Source organism: Phyllopteryx taeniolatus, chromosome 16 (assembly GCF_024500385.1).
Source record: "Phyllopteryx taeniolatus isolate TA_2022b chromosome 16, UOR_Ptae_1.2, whole genome shotgun sequence".
Lineage (NCBI taxonomy): Eukaryota > Metazoa > Chordata > Actinopteri > Syngnathiformes > Syngnathidae > Phyllopteryx > Phyllopteryx taeniolatus.
The window spans coordinates 22,907,258-22,930,233 of record NC_084517.1 but is presented as its reverse complement, the minus strand read 5'-3'; the positions used below and the strand labels follow the sequence as shown (position 1 = coordinate 22,930,233).

Genomic DNA, 22,976 nt, shown 5'->3' with positions numbered 1-22,976 from the left:
CATTGGTTGACATTTTAGTTTTTTTGTGAATTCAGCGATTCTTTTGCGTCCCACTAGAGCACAGGTGTCAAACTGGTGGCCCGGGGGCCCCGCGAAACCAAATCATGTGCATCCACTTTATCCATGTTTCATGCATAAATACCAAAATTGCAAATACTTTTGTACTATGTTTGCCAAGTCATCTTCCCAACACTGAAAATATAGACTTCATGTGCAGTTCAGGGTGTCCACATATCCAGGGGCTGGGGGCGAGTTTTTTTGCGATTCTCTGGATTCAAGCACATCACACAGCGTGCGGCGGGCCTGACAGTTCTGACATTCAGCGTTGCAACCTCTACTCCTGTGTGTCGTTAGGATTTTGTGGCTCTTCCATCCCACGTGCCCGAGACGTTTGCAAGTTATCATCATTGAAGATCAACAAATTGTCTTTGTGTGTGAATGCTAGTTTGTCAACACGTGCGTTGCCGTCGGGTGGCGACGGCTCCAGGTTTTAGCTTGCCTTCTGCCCAAAGTCAGTTGGGATAGACTCCAGTTCACCTAAATGTGACCTCAACGTCAGCTAAGGAAGTGTGTGGCTGCTCATTAGAATTTTTTGGTAATGATTTTCTGAATGGGGCGGCACAGTGGGCGACTGGTTAGCACATCTACCTCACAGTTCTGAGGTTGTGGGTTCAAATCCAGCCTCGCCTGTGTGGAGTTTGCATGTTCTCCCTGTGCCTGCGTGGGTTTTCTCCGGGCACTCCGGTTTCCTCCCACATCCCCAAAACATGCATGCGAGGTTGAATGCGAGTGCGAATGGTTGTCTGTTTATATGTGCCCTGCGATTGGCTGGCGACCACTTCAGGGTGTACCCCGCCTCTCGCCCAAAGATAGATGGGATAGGCTCCAGCATACCCGCCACCTGCGTGAGGAGAAGCGGTGTCGAAAAAGAATGGATGGATTTCCTGAATGTTTCCTATCCTCATCTGTCCATTTGATGTGTGACTGCTGTGCACATGAGCGTGAACAAATAAAGAGACAAAATGTGTTAACTATATTTATATTATAATCAATAAATTCATTGTAGTACCTGAAACTAACGAGCGGGGCGCACAGCCGCCGCCCTCAACACACGACGGTCCCAGCGACGACAAGAAGTGAGAGAAAAAGGCACAAAGAGTTGTGAGACCGACAGAAACCATGTGGAATTCAAAAGAAACGCAAACGTGAACGGAGACAGAAAAGGCACGAGTAGAAAAGTTTCTTTTGCTGAATGGACGACAACAACAAGGCGGACAAAAGAGGTGCGCTTGCCCCCCAAAAACAAAAGAAGGCACAAAGACATTTGAGACAAACAAAATCAATACTATTGTTGCCAGCGAGAGCGAGAACAAGACGGACCATTCGCTGAGAGACACTGAGGTAAAAAAAAAAAAAAAAAAAAGGCGCCGGATGATGTGATGACAACATCGGCTCGGGTTAAACAGGAGTCAACTGAATGTGACCTCGTACACACACGCGCATACAAACACACACTCATTCACGCGCGCACACACTAGGGCTGCACAATACTGTGATAAAGGTTATGCCATTTTTGGTAACCCTGCGATATAAATTGCAACGTGAAAAATACAGGATAACATCCTGTTAACGTGAACACCATCACATTTTCTGCACTTGACAAAATAAACTATTTGTTTTTCCTACTTAACCTGGTGAGGCCGGGAGGACGAGCCCCGAGCGGCCCGCTTCGGGTAGTGGCGGGCGGGGAGTTGGAGCCTTGTGCTAAATGACTTGCAGACGACTTCTGTTGAGGGTCTACTGAAGCTATTGTAAACTAAAAATATGTGCCGCTTTTCAAATGTCACCAGTATGTCATCCTGTATTTTTCAGACGGCAATCTACATCGCAGTGTTACAAAAAAGGGCAATGTCAATTTTTTGTAATATGGTGCAGCCCTAGTACAGTGTTTAATAAATTAAAGGCGAGGAAGCCGCAAGTGGCCCTTGCATCCTTCAATTTTTCTTTTTGGACACCCCTTCTGTAAACGGTGAACTATTTGAAAGGGAAAGTACTACGAGCAAGCAACATGACAAAATTTCGCCAAAATGTTGAGTGAGGTTGGAATGGCCACATCAACCCGAGTACAGCACACCAAGAATTTAGAAAATCAGATGTTGAGGAAATTGAGGTTTTTGTGTCCTTTTTGGGTGATATCTGGTTAAAAACACACCTTCAAACCTGAGTAAAACCACAGCTATGAAGAGAACACGCAATACTCCAGCACGCTATAGCAGCCGAGCTAAGCGACATGTCTATGTGGCGGCCATGTTGGCAGGGGCGACGCTCCCATTAAAGGCAACACGTGGACATTGAAAATAAATCAGAATGTGCTCATTTCTGACCCGATTTTCATTAAGTTTACTTTGTTCGTCAATGCCAAAGCAGGGGCTTTTAATATATACATATATATTACATTTTAAAGCCAACAAATATTTTCACCTGTGAAACAACACAGATGCCGGCACATTGCATACAACAAGGCAACTGGGAATAACCTTTCACAGGTGTAGGAGGGGAAGAAAAAAAAAAAGTTTTTTTTTGGTTTTAAAAACTGTTATATATTAATAGCACATGTTGACAAAAAAAGGAAACCATGAAAATCAGTGGAGAAATGAGCAAGTTACTACTTAATTTCTCTTTCCATGCATTGACTTGGATGGGAACGTCGCCCCTCCCAACATGGCTGCCACATTGCCATGTCAGTCAGCTGGACTGCCAGAGACGCTGATGTATCTAGTCTTCATATCTATGGTTTAACTCAGGGAAGCCCTTCTCTGATTGGCTGAAAAGCCATAGTTCAAAATATCCACCAGTATGCGTGATCGGGACGAAATTCCGACGGGTTCTCCAAATTGACGCGCCAAAGCCACTGTGATGTTTCAAACGGCGGCACTTGCCCTAAATAACATTTAAATAACACAAATGGAATTTATTGGTGAGAAGAGCAGTTGAAGAGGTCATTTACTTTAGTCATCAATTATGAATTTATACTTTACGGAGGATTTTAGAAGCATTTGTAGTGCTCATTTTGCTCCCCCTCCCCCACAGAAAAGTCAAGATAGCGGCCACTCGTCACGCTGCTACTTACACACACACACACACACACACACACACACGCGCGCACACACACACACGCGCCTTCGGATGAGGTGGTTGTGGAGGTTAGGCGGCGGTCGTGTGAGGTACACGTGTACGCAGCGCTCGTTAGTGTGGAAAGCTGCTCTCAACGTGCGTCCGTCTCGTGTCGCGCTCACGCGTTTAGTGTTACAACTTGTCGTACTTGCACGGCTCCTCCCACGACAAAATGTCGAGCTCATCCTCAGAAGAACGAGTATTGGTTGTCCACGGCTCGGGGCGCTCGCGCGGCCTCCGGCTCGTCTCCCTCCGCCGCCTCCAGCTGGCGCGGCGGAGCGTCCCGGTCGTCCCGCTCCTCCGCTGCACCGCCACCACCCGCGCCGCCGCTCCCCGCCACGGTCGTCGCCTCTGGGTCGGTCTCTCGTCCTCGCTCCTGTGGCGGAGTCGGGGGCGGCGGGCGTCCCGGCGGCAGGGGGGGCGGCTGCGGGGGGCTACGGGGTCTGCTGGTCAAGTCTGCAAAAAAACAAAAACAAACAGGAAGAAAAATAAAACACAAAGCAGTGCCAGAACAATTTTTTTGAGGCCGATTCTGATATTTGGCAGGATCAAATTCAGATAACCGATTAATCGGCTGATTCAAATGTAAAATAAATAAATAAAGTATAAGATACATATAAAAGCTGAAACTCACCAAGAACCTAGTATTGTTGTTTGTTCGAATGTCATTATCTTTGTCTTATGTTGTAATGTGCTAATGTGTAAAAATAAATAAATTCATTTTAAAAATTGGCTGATTTCTGTTGATTTGCAAAAGGCTAATACCGACCGATTAAATCAGCAGGGCGATTAATCGGTCAGGCCCTGCAAAAAGGGTGAATGTGGCGACAGGAAGGGGAGGGGCTAGCGAAAGGAAGTGAGGTCGGGAGCCAATGGGAGTGAGCTGCGATCTCGGGACTCATGGAGGTTGTCATGGAAACAGTCAACTCTCACACTGAATGAATGGACTTTCTTTTTGCCTTGCAGGTAGTGAAGGTTGCTACCTACACGGAGCGTTCGCGCCACCTGGCGGCAGTAGCGGGCGTTTGCGTGGGATTCTCAACGCTGCAGGAAGTCTTTCTCCAATTGGAATTTTCAGATTGACACAATCCAGCCAATCACGGACAAGCAATGTGGATACAGAGTTTTGAATGCAACACGCACACACTCTTTCAGTCAGACACACACACACACACTCTCATATTCACTCAGTTCCTATTATTGTCTGACTTACAGACAAAAACACAAACACACACTCATTTACTCACACACCCTCACACGCACAAACACAGATACTCAACACACACTCATACTCACACTCATGCTCACACACACACACACGAGTCACTTACACACAGTCAGAGATGGGTGTTGATGGAGAGTCGGGATGGCGCGTGGTGATGACATCACAGACGGTGGGCCGGCTGCCCGCCCTGTCGCGGCCTGCGAGGACGAGTGACGAACAAACACAACAAGGTGTCAGAAGCGGGAGGGGCGGCGGGAGGCTCGGCGGCGGCGAAAGGCGCGGCGGCGCGGGAGAAGGACAGAGCCGCCCGACTCGTACCCGGCTGGCGGATGGCGGCGGCGCCCACGAAGCTGACGAGCGTGACGTCGGAGGCGCCGCCCGACTCCAGCGGGATGGGGTGCACGCGGAAGTGCTCCAGCATGTCGAAGATGGACTGGAACCAAAGGTGCTGCACGCGGCACTGGCCGTCCTCGTTCAGAGACAGACGCAGGTGCTGCAGAATGGGCGGGTAACATTTTGTTTGGTTCACATTGCTTTCAACGAAAAACAGGTTGAAAAATAATGAGTGTGACATTTTACATTTCTTTATTTTTCTAATTTAAAAAATGTAGGGTCTCTTGCAACATTCTCCTTTTTCTGTACTGTATTTACCTTTTTAGGGTTAATTTTAAAGCAGTCTTTCCATTTTCTTTTAATATAAGGCCTATGACATATTGTACAATTTAACATGTTTACATTTAAAACCATTTTAAAAACATGTAATAGTGTAATAATTTGTAACACCCAACTTTTTTACATTTTGCAAAAAGTACTTTTTCTAATTCATAAAAAAGCAGGACATTTAGTAACGACATGGATGCATCGAGAGCTCTGTGAGGAGTGGTGGGGGACACACCATCAGTTTCTCTGATTTTGCTTGTTACAGGTATATGTTGGACATTTTGGTTTTACTTTATAAACTAGTGATGAACTTCAAATGTCATTTGGAGCATTTATTTGCAAAAAATGAAAGATAGAATAGCCAAAAAAGGGCCAGTGGTTCTAAGCATTTTTTCCCCCAGTGCCGTTGATAAAAGGCACGTTATGAAACGGTCAACCTTTCCACTTTTTGTGGTAACCTTCCAATGCAGGTCGTGTTTAATAGAATCAAATCTGGATTTAGTACAATACGAATCAAAAAGTGCAGTCGCAATTTGGTAAGCGATTTCATTCTGTAAAGATGCGTGTGTCGTTTCTTAAAAATGTACTTCATGTTTGTTGGGGCTAAACAATCGAGGTAAACCGAACGGCTCTCCCGAGACTCACCTTGGCCTTTCCCTGGAAGTTGAAGGTGAGAACGTACTCGCCGCGCCGCGTCTCGCTCTGGCGTACCAGAAAGACGCCGTGGCTCGCCGGCCCGCCCGCCAGCACCAGCTGGGCGGCTTTGAGGCGCGACAGGGTGCCGTGGAACCACTGGCACTCGCTGAGCGGGTGCTCCAGAGCCTCGCCCGGCATCACCTCAGAGAAGAGGAAGGAGCCTGCGCAGGGAGGCCCACATCAAGACGTCAGGCGAGCCGAGTACTTCTCGAAGCTTCCGGAGGACAGCCGTGACTCGTGGTTACAGTAATCCCTCACCTAATGGCCAATTTGTCTCTTTACCTTAACTAAAACCTTCCCTTGAAAATCACGCTCATTTTCGAAATCTGGGATTCCGAAATATGAAGGGGAAGACCGTCTTGACGTTTGCGGGCGTGGCCCTCACCTGTAGCGTCCGGCGTCTCGGCAAACGGCGTACCCAGGCTAGCCCCGCCTCCCCCGAGAATGCGCGCATCGGATTCGTCAAGCGGGGCTCGGGGCGGCAATTCGGGGGGGAGAGGCTCCATCAGAGGGGGGGAGCCCGCGACACCGCCGTAACACGCTGCCGCGGCGAGAGAGGTAGCGGCGTCAAGTGACAGGCGGGCGCCGAGATGTACCGGTGCGCTTCGGCCCTGCTCACCTTGCGACAGACGCTCGACGATCTCCGGCGTGCCGCTGATGTCCGGCGGGCCGCCGCCGTCGGGATCTTCCCGCCTGCTGCGGGTGACACGGTTGTTAGGAGGCACACCAGATATCACATCGCACAGCACGCCACACGTCAAACGTTGCACTCCACGTCATACATTGAGTCACGTCGCACGCCACATCTAGGGCTGGGTGAAATTGTTCTTCCCACGATTCAATATCGATTCAGTAAATCTGTTGCACACCACATCACACGCCACACGCCAAATGCCACGTCGCAGGACACCTCGCGTGCCGCACGTCACGTATTACACGCTACACCTCACATTGCCGCACAACACGCGACAGTGACCTTATGTCATATGTAAGGTCACCTCGCACGCCACGTCAACCTATTTACCTGAGACAGACGCCGTTGCGGATGTCGCTGAGCCACGCCCTCATCTGGACGGCGTCCCGCGTCTCGATCACATACTGGACGGCGCCCTCAAGCTGAGAAACGAGCACCGTTGAGCGCAAATGACACCGGTGTCGTGGAAAACGTCCGCCAGCTCACACCTGGGCTTCTCACCTGCAGCAGGAAGCTGTTCTCCTTGTCGGGGACCTCCAGCGCTGTCGTGCTCCTCACATCCACAATGGCGCCGCACGCCACTGTCCGCCGCGGTTTGGACGCCTGATCGCACCGAAGGGGGGCGTACACCTCATCATCAATATTTTTAGGATTACGGTCGTCATCATTGTCCTACCTTGGGCGGAATGAAGAATTCCAAGTAGTACTCCTCGCCTCGATCGCCTTCTCGTTCCCGCTCTCGGAAGACCAGACGACACTTGTGCCAGCGTCCGCCCCTCCAGGGAACGTTGGCGGCGCCCGCCGCGTTGTTGTTGTCGGGGCCGTGAAGCGGGAGAGCGAAGGAGAAGCCCGAGAAGCCGTGACCGCCGCTCAGCTCGTCGTTGGATGAACTGACGCTCACCCCGCCTTCCCGAACCAGCCGTCTCACCTTCCCGGGTGGCGCCACGCCGGCGGCGTTGCTGGGCGGCGGCACGGAGGAGCCGGCGCTATGGGTGAGAACGGGGGGCGGGGAACGTGTCAGTCGCAATTTTTCCAGACGGTGGCTCCACTTGTCCTTCTCGCCGCCTTCGCCGTTGCTCCGCCGGCGGTCCCGGGCAGCGTCTGAGAGCGACAGAGAGGTGGCGCTGCTGGACGACGAGGGGGGCAGGGAGGACGAGGACGAATGGGGTAGGGACAGGGGCATGGAGAGAGAAACGGGCATGGAGGAGGTGGGCGTCGGAGGCTGGGTGGTGGCGTTCCGGGCCAGAGCGGCGTCCTGCATGCCCACGGTGTAGCTGTAGCTGGCGGGCAGCGGGCTTGGCACAGAGTCGCTGGACGAGCTTCGCCAGTGCAGGATGCCGCGCACGCTCCCACGCACGCTGCGTCCCACGCTGCGTAGCGAGAAGCGCTTCTTCACTTTATTTTTAGAGCCGGAACCACCGCATTTAGAGCCGGGCGGGGGCGTGCGCGAGGCGTCGGGACAGTCCGCCTCACCGCTCTCTGCTCCCCGCTCATCCGGCTCCGCCTCCGCCCCCAGCCAGCTGTCCTCCTCTTCCTCGACAGGCGCGTCCCCGTTCCCGCCCGCCGCGGCCCCGACCCTGTCGTCCCGCCTGCCGTTGTTGCCGCCCACGGAAGAGCAGCAGGAGGACGACGAAGAGGGAGGTAGGACCTGGCTGTGGGCGTAGGGATCTTGAAATTTGTCGCCGCTGCGGCCGTCCAGCAGGAGGCGCGCGGGCGCCAGTTTGGAGGCGGGCCGCGACGTGTTAGCGGCGGGGCAGGGCGGGACAGCCCCCCCGGACGCCGACAAGGGGGAGACGGCCTCTTCTTCCAGGGAGTTGGCGTCCGACCGGGGAGCCCAGCTCATTGGCTCCTCCCCGCCGGAGGCGCCGCCGCGTGGCTGCGCCCCCTCCAGTTCGCTCTGGAAGTGGCGGACGAAGCGATCGGTGAAGCGGCAGCAGAAGGCGGTGGCCGAGTCGGGCGAGTAGTGCGGGTTCTCCAAGAGGAACGCCCGGAAGTGGCGCGCAAAGTCGGCGGCCGCCACACGGGCGTGAAGCTCGCAGAATTCAGTCCAGCTGAGGCAGGGCGAGGGTGAGGGCGTGGGCGTGTCCGAAAGCGAGGAGGAGGGGTGGGCCGGCGGCGGCGGCGGCGGGCTCATCAGGGGCGGGAGGGGCGGCGGCCGGGGGGACAGGGGCAGCAGAGAGGGTGACGGCGGGGAGGGCGACGGGGAGGGCGACGGGGGCAAGGGAGAGGAATTTGTGGCCCGCGGGCTGGGCGGAGTCAAAAGCGAGCCGTTCATCCTCCTGCCGACAACGCCGAATCAGATCAGCCCGGACGCGGGAAACGCCGCAGGCGTGTCCGATCGCTTACAGGCCAGTGGCGAACCCGCCGCTCATGCGCCGCGATGCATCATGGGAGCCCACGGTGTCTAGCTACATGATCCCCACGGCATCCATGTTTCCTCGCAACGGTCAGGCGGCGATAGCGTGGCGACGCGTGTGAGGCCACATCCTGATGTACAAACACCATTACACAAAATCAACTGTATTTTAATCAATATATTTTCATGAAAGAAGTGCTTTTAACCTTACAGGTGTAAAGTTACTGTAATAAACAAATATAAATAGCAGTAATAAATATAAATACAGTAGTATCTCAATTTACAAGTTTCTTTAATCCCATGACCAATTTATAACTCAATTTACTCTCATATCAAATCAATTTAACCAACTGATTTGAATTTAAATGCCATTAATCCATCACAACCCTCGCCCCCAGCCAAAAAAAAATTTAAGAAATAGAAATAGCTCTCTATTAGGGCTGGCTATTGTTAAGAACTTAACGAGTCAATTTGACTTTGATTCTTTAGGTTGTAGTTCGATTCAATATTGATTAGAGGCACAAACATTTATTGATTAACCGACAACTAATTGAAAAATGAATTGACAACTATTTTGATAAACGATTAATCGTTTAGAGACCTTGTTTAAGTTGAAATTTAAACCACAAAAGTTGGTTGACACAAAAACTTCTGGCTCGAGGCAATCAAAAAATATTAATAAAAGCATATGCCTGGACCCAATTTGCATCGCAAGGAAGCATTCGGCCACTGTCCATGTTTACCGCACGGACTTTTGTTGCAGACGGACGCACTGTTGGACAAGTGAAAAAATGACAGAGGAGCGTCTTTAAGTGATTTTTAAGACACTATTAGATGTGTAATGTACATATAAGATGATGTAAAAGTGAGCTAAATGGTAGATAACGTTGTTTTTTTTTGTTTACCTAAATTGATGCTAATCGAGAATGCTAACAGTACCAACTCAGTACCAGTATCAGTACCAACATTGGCAGTTTAAGATTCGATAGTTGAACTAGCCTAAATTCTCAGAATTTCAGATTCTCATCAGTAAATCTCGTCTGATTTCCTAAGTCCGACATGAAAAGTAGACTGGTTATCTTTGTGTTTAATCAAATGTAGACAAATCTTAATTTCCATCCCTTAATTCAAATACAGGACATTATTTCAAATTGACAAATTGATTTTGATCCAGTTACTGGTTTGGTCCAGAACATTCGTCAGAAAATCAGCAAAAACCTTGATCATTGTTTTCCAACGTAAAAGCAGATGCTTTCACGGACAACAACATAAATCGGGAGAATATTTACTTTTGAGAGGCTGAAATTCCGAGGAAGTTAAAGTTCTCTATACAATTAATTGATTATCAAAATAGTGGTCGATCAATGTGATAATCAATTAGTTGTCAATTAATTGTACCACTTTAAAACGTATCAGTAACTTATTGCGGAAGTTGATGTATCAATTTGTCAATTTTCTAGATGTATTTTATTAAAAACAACCAAACAAAAGTGGACTTATTTCTGTCTCTTACGAGCCAAGTGTATCAGGTAATATCAACTCCTCAAAACAGGATCACGTGAATTGCACAGGTGCTAATTGCAAAACATTACAGCAGAATACTTGGTCATCATTACGATTCGGATGATTGTGATCATTTACGTTGCTGTTGCCATGCAGCTTCGTGTACCGTCGAGCAGGTAAATACTCGCTAGCATGACTTTAGCTCGTTAACGCTAACAAGGCGAGTGTTGCTCATGATTCGGCAAACAATATCCGCTTAATATCCCTCAAATGTCACATTTGCCCCGACAGACGAGTTGTGTTGTTGTGTTACAAGACGTTTGCCCGAGTGTCACATTAGAAATGCGAGCTCCTCTGAATGTTTTGTGGAGAGAGGCTAGCCGCTAGCCGTTAGCCGTTAGCCCCCCCATGTAGCCACTAGCCAGCTAGCTGCTATTAATAAACCTTCGGCGGCGGCGGCGGGCGGCGGGCGGCCAGGCGCCTACCTGCAAATCACAGCCGGGCTCAGGCGTCCGTCAGATGGGCCGACCCCTAACGTGAGGAACGCCGCGGGGGTGCGGGACGCATAGCGGCGTGATGGCGTCCCGTCAGGCTTCGTCGTCTTTTTTCTTCTTCTTCTTCTTTTTGCTCGATAACAAGATTGAGACCAGACGAGAGACGCTAGCAGCCTGCTGATGCTCGCGCAGAGAACCTCTCGCGAGACTCGGCGAGAGTGCAACGTCACACGCTGGCCTATGGTTGAACAGACCAACATTTGTCCATCTGTAATTCTATCTATCTATCTATCTATAGTGGGAGTAAACCCTGTAAACCTTTTGGAATTTCTTACATTTCTGCATAAATTGAATTAAATTTCCTGCCACCGTGGGGGGACCTAGGTTCGAGACCCCGACCGGACCATCCGCCAACATCCCCCGGACTCACGGCTGCGGTGTCCTTGAGCAAGACACTGATACCCCGAAATGCTCCCCGAGCGCTTCAGATGCCCCACTCCTCCAGTGTGTTCCACTTATGTGTATGTGTTCACTGTGATGGGTAAAATGCAGAGAACAAATTTCGTGTGCATGCATGCATGTTCATCACAATAAAAGATGATTCTTCTTCTTCTCTTAATCAAAAGAATAAACAGAGTCTGCTTAAACTAATGCCACACAGACAATTATATGTTTCCGTAATTTTATTGAAAATAAAATAAACATTCAGAGGACAGCAAGGAAAAATGAAGCAACCCTTTCGGCTACAGATTCTCCAAGAGCTAATCAGAGTCAGGTCTGAGCCAACTTGGAGTCCAATCAATGGGCCAAGATTGGAGGTGTGGCCTAGAGCTGCTCTGGCCACTAGAAAACACACAGCAGGTTAGAAGTGTCTCCTGTCAAGAAGCATTGCCTGATGTGTACCATGCCTAGCTCAACAGAGCTCGCAGAAGACCTACGATTAAGAATTGTTGACTTGTACGAAGCTGGAACAGGTTCTGTCAAAGTCTTAGATAACCTGTCTCTAAATGAAGAAAGTTCAGCACTGTTGCTTCTCCTCCAAGGAGTAGCCGTCCAAGTAAAGATGAGCGCAACGAAGAATGCTCAATGAGGTCAAAAAGAGGCCTAGAGTTTCAGCTGAAGACTGACACAAATCACTGGCACAGGCCGACAGCTCTGATGACAAATCTTGACAAATGTCAACCATTAAATAAGAATGGGATTCATGGGAGGAGGAATCCATTGCCGTCTAAAAAAACAACATTGCCGCACGTTTGAGGTTTGCTAACGAGCACTTGGATGTTCCACAGCATTACGGGCAAAATATTCTGTGGACAGATGAAACCAAAGTTGAATCGTTTGGAGGGAACACACAATGCCATAGGCGGAGGAAAAATGGCACAGCACACCAACATCAAAACCTTATCCCAACTGTGAAGCATGGTGGAGGGAGCGTCATGGTATTGGCGTGCTTGTTACCTCAGGGCCTGGACACACGTTTATCAAGATATATTGCGAAGAACTTGAGGCCATCTGTCCAACTCCCGTAGCTCAAAAGAGGAGAACCATCCAAAACACAGAGGCAAATCAACAACAGAATGGCTTCAGAAGCCGAAAATACGTGTTCTGGAGCGGCCCGGTCAAAGTCCTGACCTCAACCCCGTTGAGATGCTGTGGCGTGACCTCAAGAGAGTTATTCACAGCAATCATCCCAGGAATCTTGCTGAACTGCCACAGTTTTGTGCAGAGTAACGGTCCTAAATCATCCTGCCGGTTGTGCACGTCTGCTCCGCAGCAACGGGGAGCGTTTGCTTAAGTGGATTGCTGACGATTGGGGTCAAGGGTCAACCACTTATGAAATCTAAGGGTTCACTTTTTCTTCCCCGTCCTGTGAATGTTTACGTTATGCTCTATACAAACATGAAAACAATTGTTTGTGTGATACAGTATTAGGTGAAGCAGACTCTGTTGATTCTTCGAATGGAGGTGATTTTGAGGAGCAATTCATGTCGAAATGTAAGAAAGAAGAGACTGGAAGAAGATGAAGATTTCATGTCACGGTCGTCTGCCTGAGTGTGTCACTCAAACCCGCCCAAGCTACAAGTTTGTTCATCCATCTATGGCAGTGCAAAGCAACGAAAGTCTCTTCCACTAGATGGCAAAGTTCCAGTTACCCCGTGTGGTCTTGTAGCACGTATACTTTTTGTGACATCGTGTTTTGGTGGTGTGGCGCACAATATGTTTGTAATGTCAATGATGCAGCTTGGCTCCATCAAAGACAAGCACGGCCGCCGCAGCTTTGCCCGTCAATCAAACGTTTTGAATGTGGGTCTTTTTAACCACACGAACACGACGACTATTGAAATGAATTGACTTTTGGATTAACAATCACCGTTTTGGGAGCGTTGAAAACATTTCACCCGGAAGCGGAAATAGTAGGGCGTGCCCTTGCTGCGTTCAAAAAACCCCAAACCGAATCTACATAGCAAATGGTTGCGCTGTGGTATGGCGGCCTCACGCGCCGCCGATTTATACGTCTGTCATTTGATGCTGACACTGCTGAGCTTATGACGTGTTAGTCAGCTGAGGTCCTCTCAAGCTCACATGATTTCTTATTTTCGGGTTCTTCGTCTGTTTGGAGAAGCCGGCCGGTTCCGTCATGGTGGGTTTGGGGCCCATGCGGAGGTGATCGATGACGAGTGCTAAGAGGAGCTAGCAGCTTAGTTCAGCCGAGTCTTCCAGGAGCGACAAGAACCGAACCGAACCGAACCGAACCGACGCCTGATCCGTGAGTGGACAAATATACGTATGAATAACGCTCACTTTTTTTTTTTTTTTTTTTTTAAGTAAGTAAGTAAGTAGATTTGCAAATTCCAAATTTCATTTCTTCACTTTGTCAAAATAGGCTTGTTACTGTTTTAGAGGACGACACGATATAAAATGACGTAGTTGAGATCCTCATGGATTGAAATGTTGGGGTCTTCTTCTAAGGTGGAAAAAAACAAGCAGCGACATGAAAAAGGGAGCATTAACCACGATTAAGAGAAGCGAGATATTCCCCATCCTTGGCCTTATCAAGCCTGACACTTGATTGGTGATGTCGACTCCGAGAAGGATTGCTGGCAAATGGGTTGTCTTTTGCCGGCCTAAAACAAAACACCTTCTGCCTTGCAAAATTCTCCATCTTCTGTATTTGTTCACTTGTTATCCTAAGCTAATTGAGCCGTTTTTGTTTGTTGTAACATTTTGTTTTGCTAGCATGACAGCCTCAGGCAATACTATATTGTATATAGTTGACAGTAAAAATGTCTACTTTTTACTTTTCTGCTTAAGTAAAGGAGTTGAATCAGAACATCTACTTTTTCCAGTCTTATTGTTTTTCACAAGTGTACACTTAAGTACAAAGTGTGAGTACTTTTACCACAACTGCTAGTTTGGAACGTGAAGGATGTTCAAATCTGTTTTGAATGTTTGTTTGAGTGACTGTGTCCACTAATGAGGAAGTGACATCACGGGACAACGGATTCTTTTGATGCTGGCCCAAGGGGACGTCAGCTATTAAGGAAAAGTCACTTTTGATTGGGTTGTGTGTTTGGCATCCCCAAAAATGAAATTAGCAAGTCAATGTTTAGCTATCTGTGTTTAAGTTAAGGACTAATTAGCATAATAACACCCCAATAAGAGTTGACACAGTCAATGGCATGACCGTACAAGTTGCAGAGCAAAAGAACCACTTTGGCCAGAAGCACGTTTTTGTTGAAGCCAAAAGGTAAGCAGAGCTGCAGCGTTAGCACAGATTAGCATGAGCTAACAGCGTTACAGCACGAGCTTTTGCGAATAACGCTCAAATAATGTTGGGCAAAGATGTGGACGTAGGTGTGTGGGGGGATTTGTGTGACCCTTTCAATCGAATGAAAGCTGGGCTCGCCACGTACGAGACGCGTCCGCCCCTAAAACCGGCCGATTGCATCGCAACAACAATTGTACTGTGAAAATACAGCGCTAACTGGATTTACGACTGCCCCGGCTGGCTTGTTGGTGGCTGTCGCTTGGCCAATTTTCATTTGTTGTTGTAGTTTTTGGGTCATTTGTCACTTTTTCTGCTTTTTTGATTTGCATTGCGAGCCCAAATTTGAGGCGCTCGGGATACGGCACCACTCGAGTGAAGCGTCAGAAACAAACAAAGGTCTTTGTTCACAATGTTCTGTCATTGTGTTCATTGCAATTTAAAAGTGCTAACGGTATCGCCGCTTGATAACGGTGAGTTCTCGTGATGGTTTCAGTCTGAGGAAAAAAAGAACATCCCTAGTTTTGACAGAATAACGTCACAGACATTATTATTATTGAGACTGGTCAGTTTTTCAGTTTTGCTTGTCGTGTTGTCGTCGTCGTCAGATGTCGTGACGTCATCGATCGCATCGTCGTCATCGTCCGCGGTTGAAAATGGGTCCTGAGGGGAAGAAGCTGATGAACATCATCGTCCTGGGCGTGGGCTTCATGTTCATCTTCACCGCCTTCCAGACGTGCGGCAACATCGAGGTAGGCGGCCGCAAGGCCGACGCACGCACGCCCGCCCGCCCGCCGTGCGATGCCACGTACCGCTAACACCGACCCTTCTTGGCTCTTGCAGCAAACGGTCATCAAGAGCTTCAACAGCACCACCTTCCATGCCAGCGGGTACACCAGGTAAGCGCATCACAACCCTGACAAATGCCATCTGTTACATAGACGCACCCGTCGCCATGGCTGAGCCGTAGGGGTCTGTGCCATGGACCTCTAAAAATGAACATTTTTCATTTTGTCAGAGTAGCTAGTGTTTAGTTCTTTAGCACCACGACATTAAAACAAAACCCAAATCCAACAGTGTGATTTTGTTTGATTGAAGGCTAAGCTAATCTGCAACAGCCTACGATGGCCTTACTGGAAATAAGGTCAGGGGCGCAAGTCTACGTGACGGATACGTCAATGTTGGTTCGTAACAGCCCCACGCATTTTTCACAGTCAATCTGTGTTGTTGTTGTTGTTGTTTTGGGTGGCATTGCGTAACGGCATGACATGTCTGTATGGCTCGGCAACCTTAAATACTCAAAGATGAAAATCGAATCAAATGAAGATCATTTTTCTTTTCCCCTTTTTTTTCTGCATGCAACAAAACTATCTGCAAGTCTGTGGAAATCTTACTGTCAAATCAAATACGAAATAATTAAATGCCTTATGAAATAAAAATCTCCACCTGCAGAAAACCAAAAATGCACTTCGTCCTCCTCCTGTTATGCGTCCTCATTTTTCCACACGTGCTGGAGCGTGAACGTCAGCGCACGGCGTCGGCACATTAGGGCTGTGGATTAGGATGCTTAGAAAGATACACACAGACACCACCTGGAGGTGGGTGGCCCTTTCTGTGACGCATGTCCGCCACATTGGATGTGGCCATCGTATCTGCAAATGATAATCGTAGAAGGTCCGAATGCTTCGGTCTCAATCCCATGAGTTGTTGAATTGTAAAACGGTTGATGCGTCTCCAAGCAGAAAATGGACCAGGCGTCTTCATAGATGGCGTCACTTTGCCACATCCAACACCAAATACCGTTCTGCACTCAAGGCGGCGTCTATACTGTAAATGTTGTCTACGGTAATACTTCGTTCAAGACGCCATTGGAGCTAGCACCCACACAATTAAGTACTGTATTTTTTGCCGGGATGGTTGGGGTGAATATTTGTTTTGGTTTTATTTTGTGTTCCAAAAAAATCAGCTGATTAATCGTCGGGCCCTAACTTATTAAAACACACTTTTTGAAACAGTATTCCTTCTTGTCTGTTCAAAATGTTCAACCAAACCATCTAAAACCAAAAGTCCACTAACATATAATGTGAAATACCACAAATGGGCTAACGTAAATTTGCGTTGATGTTACCTTCAAGCAGATGTCCAGCATTTGTGTGTGTGCGTGTGTTGCGCAGCATGGCGATCATCTACGGCGTCTTCTCGGCATCCAACCTCCTGGCGCCGTCGGTGGTGGCGGTGGCGGGCACGCATCTGTCCATGTTCTTCAGCGGGCTGCTGTACAGCGCCTACATCGCCGTTTTCGTGTACCCGTACACGTGGAGCTTCTACGCCGCGTCCGCGCTGGTGGGCGTGGGCGCCGCCGTGCTGTGGACGGCGCAGGGCAGCGTGCTGGCGCTCAACTCCGACCGGCGCACCATCGGCAGGAACAGCGGCGTCTTCTGGGCGCTGCTGCAATGCAGGTGACGCACGCACGCTCGCTAGCTAGCTAGCTAGCCAGCTCAGAGGGGCGGCTGGGTGAAGCAGCAAGTGGCCCATAGGTTATTCTTCAACGTTCTATTCCCACTAAACTAGAAGAACTCATTCCACTCAATCTGCGTGTGTTTGTAAATGTTTGTGTGTAGTTGTATTATGCATGTGTGTGTGGTTGCGTTTCTACTTGTTTGTGTGTGTGTATGTCAATGTGTTTGCAAATGTGCGTGAACGTGTATTTGTATACATGCATATATATTTGTGTTTGTATAAATGTGTGTGTGTGTATGTTTGTGTTGTATATGTTTGTAAATCTTTGTCATACGTTTGTGTGTATGTGTACGTGTGGTTCTGTGTGTTTGTTTGTGTCCTGTGTTTTTGAAGGTGTGTGTGCATGCATGTTTGTAGTGTGTTTGTGTTGTACGTGTGAATGTGTTTGTATGTTTCTGTGTTGTGTATATATAGTTGTAGATGTGCGGTGTATGTGTTTCTTAATGTGTGTGTTTGTAGGTGTGTGTGTGTGCATGTTTGTAGTGTTTGTTTGTTGCACACGTGTTTGCATATGTGTGCATATTTGTGTGTTGTATGTGTGTTTGTGTGCACGTTTGTACATTTTCCTGTGTGTTGTGTGTGATTTGGATTTGCGATGATTTTGTGTGTGTGTGTGTGCGCAGCTTACTGTTTGGAAACACGTTCATCTTCCTGGCGTGGCGCGGCCACGAGCGCATCTCAGGTAGGAAGCGGCTCGGCGTGCACGTGCACGCGCACGCGCGTGGCAGTGTAAGTGTTGACCGCGCGTGTGCATGCGTGTGCGCAGACAAGGACCGGCAGACGGTCTTCATCTCGCTGACGGTCATCAGCCTGGCGGGCTGCTTCCTCTTCTTCCTCATCCGGACCCCCGACGCGGAAGTCTCGGGCCGCGCCGAAGTTGCTCCCGGCGAACGTCCGGACGCCCCGCTGCTGCCCTCCGACTCTGGCGACGGCGCAAGCGGGTACCCGTCGTTGCCACGACGACGATTAGGCCGCCGTGAGGAGGAGGATGAAAATGATGATGAGGATGATTATGACGAGGTTGAGGACGGGCGTGCGGCGAGTGCTGGCAATTTTCGTGTTTTTGGTAGCAAACCCGACGGCAAAATGAGCCAAAGATGAAGAGCCGCCCCTCAAACGTTTCTTGTACCGATTCAAATAATTGAATTTCAATCGTAAACCAACTTCGATCTCCTTTCAAAGTCATCCCGCTTAAAAACGTTTTCCAGATGTTTTGATTTCCAAAAGCAGTCCGGTGGCGCCTCGAGATACGAGTTGAATTTGTGACCACGGTAACTGAAAACATAAATACCTCAAATCATCTTTGCCCTTTGAAATGAATTTTCAATTCATTTTCAATTTATTATTGTGTTCTTTCCCCTCCCGAAGAAACAACAAACAATGTTTGTATTGTTTGTATTTGAATGAGGAAAACTAGCGCTTCATAATATTGTACATTTTAAAAACAAACAGTAATAATGACATAATGAAATAGAAATGGAAAAGAATGAAAGCGTTTTTGTTACTCTGCATCGATTTAAATGCTGCTCCTTCTGGTTTGCCCGCCCTGGCCACCTGGGGGCAGTATAACACAGACGAAGCTACTGTTCATTGAGACATTACGCGTCGCACTTGATCAATAGGCACTCAAGCAGACAATAATATTGCAGCCTCTGAGCTCATCAATACGGCACTATATATATATATATATATATATGTTGTTCTATGCAGAGGACAAAGAATATATGACAGTACTGTTCTGTTGCCTGCTTATATGTTGTTGCTTAGTCGATAGGGTACGTGACAAAAGCAAATTGTGAATTGCTAAATTGGTGTTTACTTGACTGTTTCTCAGCTTCTAAATCGTTCTTCCTCTCCACTTGTTTTCTTGGCAGCCCATCTTCCTCGCACCTCTGCTCGCAAGCCGCGGACGCTTTTGGTACGTACGCGCACAAACTCGAAAACATGGAGCAGTGCAGTCGTCCCTCGCGATATCGCCGTTCGCCTTCTGCGGGTTCAGTGCATTGCAGATTTATATTGCAGATTATTCACCATATGGTGGGATTTTGCGGCGATTATCTTTCCGCCGTAACAATAAGCACAAGGCAGGAGGAAAGAGTGCGTAAAAGACAGAATCTCCAAAGTTTGGGATCATTTCTCACTTCATAAAAAAGCTAAAGTGCCAATTGCAGAGTCCGACTGTTACAAAACTGCATGTCTCCGGTAAAGTAAACATCGTTTTGAATGTAGACTACCACCGCTAGTTAGAACCAATTGTAATCATAGCGGGTGGTTTGGATAGAGGGATGACGGAAAAAGCCACTGTGCGCTTTGAATCGCTTCATTAAACAAATGGCAACGAAATAAAGTTAACACAAGCACGTTTTTTCAGTCGCCTGCCGACTGCCTCAAGTGACGCCGTTACTCAACATGCATAGCGGCTAACGCTAAAGCCAGTTAGCGTCCACCCCGCCGTACGTCCTCATTGGCTCACTTGCAGGTCAATCGACAGGTCGGGCCCATCTTTTAAAGGCACGCGCACATTCAACGCCACAGATGCTACAGTGTAGAACGTACGGATGGCGACCCCAAGTGGACAAAAATAATAATGATCTCACATGCATCGTGCATGCACGACGGCCTAAATATCTCCAAATAATCAAATGTTGTGTATTGCGGCGCGGTCTGGAAGGAACCCTCTGCGATAAACGAGGGATTACTGCACTGCTGTCGTTTTGGGACGGGAACGTACGAGTGCGCACTCTGCTCCGCAGTGCAGGCGTGCAAGATGTTCGTCACCAAGGAGATGTCGCTGCTCAGCCTGTCCATCGCCTACACGGGTGACTCGCCGCTTCCTGTCATGTGACGCACACGGCGCGAAACTGATGATGTCATTGCGCGTGTGCCGCCAGGCGTGGAGCTGACGTTCTACAGCGGCGTGTACGGCACGTGCATCGGCGCCACGAGCGGCTTGGGGCCGGACGCCAAGAGCCTGATCGGCCTGTCGGGCATCTGCGTGGGCCTGGGCGAGATCGTGGGCGGGGCCGCTTTCGGCATGCTGAACAAGTGCAGCGGGCGACTGGGCCGGAATCCCGTGGTGCTGCTGGGCCTGCTCGCGCACTACCTGGCCTTCTACCTCATCTTCATCAACATCGCCGACGACGCCCCGCTGGCGCCTGACGAGGGAACGCAGCTCGCCGCCTTCATACGCCCCAGGTCGCCACCCCAACGCTAACGCGACACTCCGACTCCGAACTGTTGCCACATCATACATACAGGATGCACGTACGCACGCACGCACGCGGGACACGGGACGGCACACACAATCCACGGTTCGGCCCGTGCCTCGGTTTGGTACGTTTCGGGCACGTGTTTTGTGTTTTGTGCACTATGTTGAAAAAAACACAACAACCTTCTTCAATAAGCGTCAGTGTTCTCAGGAAAAAAAAAGAAAATGTTTTCCTTTTTTAAATCAGCGACTCGGCGAATCTGCGGGTGTATTTGGGGGTCCGTTGCAGATTTTCCGCTCGATGGAAGGAATTTTCCTAATGCCACACACTCAATTTGAGAGCGTGTGCGTGTGTTTCAGTGTGGGCGTGGCCTTGCTGTGCAGCTTCCTGTTGGGATTGGGCGACAGCTGCTTCAACACGCAGCTGCTCAGCATCATCGGCTCCATCTTCCGGGACAACAGCGCCCCCGCCTTTGCCGTCTTCAAGTTCATCCAGGTGGGAATATTCTCCTTTTTGTTTTTTGTTTTTTTAAAACAGCGCTTCTCAAACGGGGGTCCCCGGACGGGGCCGAAGCTCGGCCGATCGTGTGCTATCATTTGTGGAGAAACTGCCCACCTCCGTCCATATGCGCCACTCACACGTCTCCTAACAAAGCGATGGCCCTCAGCTTTGGGCCAATGGTGACAATTCTGACCTCTCCCGCTCTTCTCTCATGTCGCTCGAAAAGCAAATCCCTCGGGTCAAACGTTTGCAGCGGGTGCGCAAATGACTGCTTTTGCGTAATGTCGAAATTGAATGTGAAAAGGTTTTCATCCGTTTGTGGAAAACCCTAACCCTGGATTGACTTCCATTTTGCATTTGTGAACGGGCTCCGTCTTTGTTCGTTGCTCTTAATCGGGCCTCAGAATTGCTGCGAAGAAATGGATCGGAAAGTGTCTTTTCACCAAGTTCAATGTCGTGCAGCATTTTGGACCGCATACGGATCAAAAGAAGTTTTGGGGTTTCTCGTTGCCCCAAAACGAAGTTACATTGACCTCGTTTGTAATCCGTACGTGGTTCAAAAGCCGGCACGATCTGAAAACTCCAAATGGATTGACTTGACTTATTGCCGCCGGTCTGACCTCGCTGTCGTCGGTCCCGCAGTCCGTCCTGGCGGCGCTGGCCTTCTTCTACAGCAACTTCCTGCCGCTGCGCTGGCAGCTCCTCATCATGGTGGCGCTCGGCTTCGCCGGCTCGCTGAGCTTCATGGCCGCCGAGCGGCGGGCGCAGGCCGGCGGGCGCGAGGGAGGGGCCCGCTACGACGGCATCTGAGGACGAGGATGATCCCTTTCGCGCGTTTCCGCCGTCGCCGAATCGCACGATGACTTTTAAGACGGCCCGAGGCGCGATGGGAAACGCCGCTGGTGCTGGCCGAAGTCGATTACAAGCTTCCGGAATGCTGAAGTGAACGCCAAGAAGGGAAAAGAAGACAAACCTCAGAGACTGCAATAAAAATGTCAAGAGCAACACGGAGACGTTTTACTTTTTGTTGTTGTTGTTGTTGATGTTCAGTTTCTTCGTCACGGAATTCAGTGTTGCCCCACTATTGGCGTGGCTCGACGCCGTCCGCAATGTCGCTCATCTAATTGCCCATAAATGCCAAAAAGAGAGCAGCAACTGAAGCTCCTCAATTCACTTCGCCATTGGGTGAAGTGAGTTTTTGGGATGTGGGAGGATTTCTCGGGCAAGGTAAGGTAAGGGTGATCTATTGCAATTCCTTTTCTTTGAGATTGTACTGTAATGTGTTAGAATGAATTTGTCATATTGGTTAATGTGGCCAAGCATTTTTGGATGGATCTGTGGTTAAAAGTACCCAGGATTGTAATTGATTTGACCCAACAATCGACCAACCCATCGTGGTGGGTCAAATGCTGCTATGATAACCCAATTTGTTGTTTTCACAGTGTACAAATCATAACCGTTGTATTTTCTTCCATGTTATCCGAAGGCCAGTGTGTATATTTCAAACCGAACGCCCCAACTGTTAAGAACAAAGATGCCCCAAAAACAAACTTTGACCAAAGCATGCGGCATTTTCTTCTCCGCTATCCCCGCTGCATTCACAAATGGGGCCTGGATTTCATCGCTGCACATTTTTCACGAAACTGAAAATACTCCAAATCATATGACATATGTACGTTTCGTTTGGCAATTGTCAACAAGGTTCGGCCAATTCGATATTGGTCCAGGAAAATAAAAACGCCGCCTTTAGAAATGCTAAAAGGAAGTTGTGAAACTGGTCAGCAACCTTCAAGTTAGGAAAGCGAATTGCGCTGAACGTGATGGTTTTGTTTTCTGCTTGAATCCGAAATGTTTATTTTCAATTTTTATTACCAGATTGCGTCAGTTGTGATAATACTGTCCATGAGAAGTTATTTTCAATTTGTTGCCAACTCGCGTTGGCTTTTCACATCCGTAGGATGACGCAACTTGGTTGTGTTCTTTTCAAAATGACGACATACTCAACTTGTGCTATTTCACACACCAAACAATAAGTGATGTTCCTGACAAATAATTTCCAGTTGCTCATCATAGTCAAACGGCATCATATGACCTCGATATACAAAAAGAACACAAATGGAGAAATGCAAAGAAAAGGTTCCACGTCAGTGTGTCATTTGAAAACTCGGAACAGTGTTG

General features: G+C 48.8%; 2 protein-coding genes across 6 annotated transcripts; one reads left to right on the top strand and one right to left on the bottom strand.

The window, feature by feature from the left end:
• Positions 1–1,023: 1,023 nt before the first annotated feature.
• On the bottom strand, positions 1,024–11,020 carry sh2b1 (SH2B adaptor protein 1). Of its 4 annotated transcripts, none has more exons than XM_061750155.1 (10): positions 10,794–11,019; positions 7,126–8,936; positions 6,951–7,052; positions 6,780–6,871; positions 6,375–6,448; positions 6,141–6,296; positions 5,705–5,916; positions 4,718–4,892; positions 4,506–4,596; positions 1,024–3,630 (listed from the first exon to the last, which is right to left on the bottom strand). In XM_061750155.1, the coding sequence occupies exons 2-10, from the start codon at positions 8,722–8,724 to the stop codon at positions 3,609–3,611; spliced, it is 2,523 nt and encodes an 840-aa protein (XP_061606139.1). In that variant the 5' UTR covers positions 8,725–8,936; positions 10,794–11,019; the 3' UTR covers positions 1,024–3,608. The 4 variants fall into 4 exon arrangements, with proteins under 4 accessions (XP_061606139.1, XP_061606138.1, XP_061606140.1 ...); XM_061750154.1 differs by having other exon boundaries at positions 6,375–6,451; positions 10,794–11,018; XM_061750156.1 differs by lacking the exon at positions 6,141–6,296 and having other exon boundaries at positions 6,375–6,451; positions 10,794–11,020.
• A 2,233-nt stretch (positions 11,021–13,253) lies between these two features.
• On the top strand, positions 13,254–21,803 carry mfsd11 (major facilitator superfamily domain containing 11). Of its 2 annotated transcripts, XM_061749364.1 has the most exons (11): positions 13,258–13,569; positions 15,177–15,320; positions 15,412–15,467; positions 16,743–17,027; positions 17,712–17,770; positions 17,855–18,029; positions 18,963–19,006; positions 19,842–19,907; positions 19,980–20,283; positions 20,657–20,792; positions 21,441–21,803. In XM_061749364.1, exons 2-11 carry the CDS (start codon positions 15,225–15,227, stop codon positions 21,606–21,608), a joined length of 1,389 nt encoding a protein of 462 aa, XP_061605348.1. In that variant the 5' UTR covers positions 13,258–13,569; positions 15,177–15,224; the 3' UTR covers positions 21,609–21,803. The 2 variants fall into 2 exon arrangements, with proteins under 2 accessions (XP_061605349.1, XP_061605348.1); XM_061749365.1 differs by lacking the exon at positions 21,441–21,803 and having other exon boundaries at positions 13,254–13,569; positions 19,760–19,907.
• Positions 21,804–22,976: the final 1,173 nt, after the last annotated feature.